The 5,090-nt window shown below is 57.6% G+C and overlaps 1 protein-coding gene across 1 annotated transcript; it reads right to left on the bottom strand.

The window, feature by feature from the left end:
- Window positions 1-4,198: 4,198 nt before the first annotated feature.
- Window positions 4,199-4,993, bottom strand: LOC134149719 (exosome complex component MTR3-like). The gene has a single exon (XM_062592930.1). The coding sequence runs from the start codon at window positions 4,991-4,993 to the stop codon at window positions 4,199-4,201; it is 795 nt and encodes a 264-aa protein (XP_062448914.1).
- Between the last annotated feature and the right edge of the window lie 97 nt (window positions 4,994-5,090).

Genomic DNA, 5,090 nt, shown 5'->3' with positions numbered 1-5,090 from the left:
ATGGACTGGGATACCATGTCATTCCTGGTGGGCCAGCAGTTCCTGTCTTGTGTTCGTCTTTCTTTTGAGGCCTACACCTAGTGCCACACATGATGCGAAGTACCCACTCTCAGCACTCATGCCTAGCATGGGCATCCCCTGCCACTGTTGCCAGCAGCCCCATGTCCCGCTCCTATGAGACTTTGGCCTGCTGTGGTAAGAGAAGCCTTTGTGTTTGCGGTTTTTTTCCCCCTCCTTTCTGTTTTTAGACTACGGATAAATAAATGTGTACTGAGGGAGGGAGGGTTAGAGGGTAGAAGCAGAAAGAATCATGTCCCAAAGGAACATCAGTGTTGAGCAGAAATCTAGGCCACCTTGTGAGCAAGGGTCCACCCTCTTCTTGCACTGTGCTGCCAAGGGAGCAAGGAGGCCCTGGAGCTTGGTGCAGCACACTGTATCACAAAGGACCCAGCACCATTAGCTCTCCCCGTGCCAGGCACTGCACCAACGCCTCTGTGTGCTACACAGTTCACATGTCAGCCTCCTGTGCCCTGAAAGCATGTCCTCAAGCCTGCCCTTCCCACAGCCCTTGTCTGCGCACTTTGAGCCCCACAGGGAACTTGTGCCAGCCATGGCACTGTGTGGCCTCTCAGAAAGTGTGGCCTCTCAGAAAGTTCAGCGGGTGCCAGTACAGCCGGCCAAGGCGCTCAGAGCTGCATGGCATCATGTCGTGACAACCCCTGTGCGGTCGTCCTTCTGCTGTACCATCAGAGGCTGTGCAGATGAGTACCGCCCTGAGGTGGCTCCAGGGGGCCTTCACAGCAAGGGCTGAGTCTTTCCGGGGAGGGAGCTGGGTCTGCGCACTGAGCTCAGCCTCAGCGCTGGCAGACGAATGCAGAAGGCTGGTGTAAGCTATAGTTTTCCACCCGTGTCACTGGCATCACAAAACAGGGCAAAGTTGCAGCTCTGTCTCTTCTGGGAGGTGACAAGTTGGAAATACCCCTCATTGCTTATGGGAGGTCCAGTCATCAGGAACTGCACATGGAAGGGGCCTTTGCAGCCCGTCCTGTTTGGTCTGGCAGCTCCTGCAGTTCGACGCCAGCAGCCTAGTGCGGTGTAGTGCAAGCCCAATTGCTGCCAGTCACCCACACTCACAAATGTGTCGTCTTTGTTGGTCACTCCTTGACTGTTCTCTGCTGTGCTACCCGACAGCATTTGCAGTCACCAGGACTCCCACTGAGCAGCTTTGTCACCAATAATGGGAGGTGTTTGCTTTGTCATCAGGCACGTTTTGGCTGTGTAGACAGTGGCAGGAGAGTGCTTTGGGACTTATCTTCAGGCAAGGGACTCGTGGTCCCTTTCATTCTCCATGTTCTGCAGAGTTGTATCTTATTTCAATGTCTCTCATTTCTAGGTCGTCCTCTTGCTGGTAGGAAATTGTTCTGTATTTCTAATTTGCCTTGGTAAAAGAGTGTATTGCGTTGGAAGGAAAACAAAATAAAATTTGTATTTCTTTTCTCTGGTTATTTGAGTCTGATGTACTTTTTAACAAGCTTAAATGCACCCGCTTTTCTGCATCCATGAGAGAATGACTTTTCCAAGCAGCTGCAACACACAGTCCTAGGATATACAGTGCAGTATATACTGGCTACTTCCTTGGAAAGGTACTAGCTGCCTCTCCACAATGCCATGTGGCAGAAGTGGCGTTAAAGAGAGCAGGCCTCTGAGTCCTCCATGGATGCACATGTGCACTGGGGGCTGCTCAAGGAAGCAAAGGTTTCTTGAGCTGGATCCACGTGGTCTCAGGCAGGTGGAAGGTGTGAGAGGTGCCATTGCAGCTCCTGGGTGCATGTGATTAAAACTGAAATCTTAACACTTTCTATGGGTGTACAGTCAGCGACAGGCATGTGGCAGACTTGGACTGACCAGCCTAGCTGTGCAACTGGTGCTGGGCCTGGCCCCAGTGCAGGAGTGTCTAAAACTACACTTTGTGTGGTTTCTACCTCCAGCTCCCCAGTCGAGCCCAAGCCTCCCATGGACCTGTGGGAAGGAAACAATGACAGCAAGAAGAGCCGCGCAGCTGCCCCGCAGCTCAACATGGGCTCCTGTGACTTCACGGTTTTAGGAGGAAGAGGATTAAGGCACCCTCCTGGCCTTCAACTGAGTGCTTTTCATGCTGTCTGATTAAAAGTAGCTACAGCATTTATCACTCCCAGGACCAAGCATGGTGTGAAGCTGCCTTGGGCTTTGGCTGTCCTGTAACCCTAGGCTGGTACCAGCCTGGTTTCTCTTAGGCTCTATGTTACTGCTATCCATCGCCCCCCACTCTGAGACTGTACTAGTTATCCCCAGTCCACAAGGTAATTTGCTCGGCTGTGGGATTGTAAGCAGCTGCTTTGTCCGTAGATGAGCATCCACTGCAGTGCTCCCAGGTCCGCTCCCATTCACCTGCCCAGAGCTCACTGCAGCAGTGGTGCAGTGCGGGCGTAGGTGTGACAAGCCAGCCCTGCTGAGTCACAAGACCAAGCACAGCTTGGCTTTTTTGCGTGAACATGAAGTGGCGTTCTCAGTGGAAACACATCAGTCACCGTCTTCGCCCAGGATACTCCTTCTCAACAGGCTGAGGCAAGCCTCAGGGTCCTAAGGCTGGTGCAGCGTGATGCAGCTGGCCTCACAGGACCAGCTCCACTCCATCCCCAGTAACAACTCAAAGGTCAGAGTCTGGCAAGTCAGTGCCCATCTGCCTCTGCACCTCCCTGCTACCATTGCCCACAAGATTCTGCCTTGCATCAGCCCAAGCATCTGACAGCACAATGCACAAGAAAAGTTGTTCCTGGGCTGCGCACAGCCTGCTTGGCCTCAGTGCTGCTCTCTCCTTGTGACAACCCCAGGGCCAGGGCACCTCCTTGGTTCATGGGACAGCTCAGCACAACAGAACCAGGAGGGAGTCAAGTGTGACTCCTGCTACTTGTTTTCCAAAAACAGTTTGAGGTTTGATGGGGAAAAAAAAAGGGCCACTTGAGTGAGTTGTGCTCCTGGCAGAGAAACAACCTCCCTGCAGTGCCTGGCCCAGGCCACTTCTAGGCTCAGTGGTAAGGGCAGCCCTGATCTCAGGTCTTGCCTGCATCAGGAACAGAGGTAGACTACATTGGGCAAAATTTGCTGCTGTAGTTGCCACTTCTAACACCAAGTTGCACATAACCAGGAGCCAACAGAGGAATGTCCAAGTGTGTGCGCAGAGCCCCCTCTTTGTGAAGGACTGAGCCTGCTGCTTGGCAGTCAGTTGGACAAGTAGCCATGGACTAGCAGTGCCAGGCAAATGAGCACATCCTTCAATGTCTCGCTGGCAGACCCAAGCAGGCCAAAGACTCATCAGAAAAGCTGGGTTTATTATATATATTAAAAAAAAACAAAAAACAAAAAACAGCCAAAACATGTCTCTCCACCACCCCGAAGCACTGTCCAGGCAAGTCTCTGTAAAGTCCAAGCAACACACAGGCTGTAGTGATAGATGGTTCCTGCCAGGGCTGCTCGAGTCCTGTTGTGTGGATGGTTGTGGTGGGGTGTTGGTAACGGACAGGCTGGACATGGCAGTCTCATCCTTGGCACCAGGGCCACCTCCAAGCTTTGGGCCTTGGTGAGTCCAGGGGTGGCCTAGTAGACGCTGGTGGGCTCCAGCAGCGCGGGTGGCTGACTGGGGGGCTCCAGCAGGTGCGAAGATGCTCTTGGGGGGGATCCAGTGGTTAAAGCAGCTGATCTCAGCAGTGTGGGCAGTCCCTTTGTGGGGGGGGTCCAGGAGCACTCCAGTGGTGTGGAGGGGGGGGGCACAGACAGGCTCTAGCAGCTGAGGTGATAGGGGGTCCACTCCGCAGCAGCTCAGGCAATCTGTGTGTGGGGGGGGCTGCTTTTGGGGGGCTTAGGTGGTGTGAAGGCCACTCAATGTGAGGGGGGGCCTCTAGCAATATGGACGGGCTGCTCAGGCAGCAGCTGGGGTGCTCTGGGAGGTCTGTGGTGCTGCGAAGGGCTGCTCAGGAAGGCTCTGGGGGTCTCTGGCAGTGCAAGTGGCTGCTCAGCTGGGTGCAGTGGGCTCGGGCAGTGGGGAACTGCTCCAGAGAGGCCTCTGGCAGTGCAGGGGGACAAATCTGGGGGCTCTAGCAGTACGAGGCCGCTCTGCTGGCCTCTGGGGCCTGCGGCAGTGGAGGGGGCCCTTCAGGCCGGCTCAGGCAGTGGAGGGGGTGGCACGGTGCCAGGCAGCACGCAGGAGGCTCTGCCGCAGCACGGGGTAGAGGCGGTGGCAGCCATCGAGGCCGAGGCGCAGGGCCTGGGCCCAGCTGTCAGGGGGGCCGCCCTGGCCACAGCCCAGCAACCCCCACGCCTGGTTGAGGGAGGGCAGTAGGGTCACGGTGAGGAGGGCAGCGGCGCGGCGCTCCTCGGCCTCACTAGGCTGCAGGAGGCAGCAGGCGGCAGCGGCACCGGGCAGCCGGCACAGGGCGCAGCCCACCGCCAGGTCGTACATCTCCATGCCAGCATTGGTGAGCGCCAACGCGGCGGCACTGACGGTGGCACCCAGGGCGGAGCTGCCGTCCTGCAGCAGCAGCGCGCTGACGGCGAGGCGTGCGGGCGGGTAACGTGCCAGCTGCACTGCCGGCTCCAGCACCTCACGCAGTGCCGCTGCCATCGCCTCGTGCTCCGCCGCCGCCTCACGTGCTGCCGCCTGCCGCCCACACCCGGCAAAGGGCGCGTGCCGTAACTCACATACTAACCGCCCCGTCGCAGCCGCACCACCCGGCTCTGCCACCGCGGCCGCCTCGCGTGGGCCCCAGGCAGCGCATAGCACCTTGGTGCCGCTCGCCAGCTCCAAGTAGGCCGAGCCCTCGGCCTGGCTGAGCAGCCCCATGTGCGCGAACAGCGGTCGCAAGGTGCATGGGTCTTCCTCCTCAGCCACCGCCGCTGCCCACACCTCTGGTAGCTGCGACTCCTCGGGGCCCCGCAGGTGGCGGTGATCCAGCGGCATCCTCCGGCCGGCCACCCCGCGAGGAAAGCAGGGAAAGAGGAAGGGAGGGAGGGAGGAGCACAGCCAGCGGTGCACATGGCAGGCAGCAGGCTGAGTT

Source organism: Rhea pennata, chromosome 21, assembly GCF_028389875.1.
Source record: "Rhea pennata isolate bPtePen1 chromosome 21, bPtePen1.pri, whole genome shotgun sequence".
Lineage (NCBI taxonomy): Eukaryota > Metazoa > Chordata > Aves > Rheiformes > Rheidae > Rhea > Rhea pennata.
Note: the sequence above shows the minus strand (reverse complement) of the source record. Positions and strands in the feature narration are given on the sequence as shown.

Excerpts from the sequence above, each read along its gene's own strand:
- LOC134149719 (XM_062592930.1), bottom strand. The coding sequence starts at position 4,993 with ATGCCGCTGGATCACCGCCACCTGCGGGGCCCCGAGGAGTCGCAGCTA.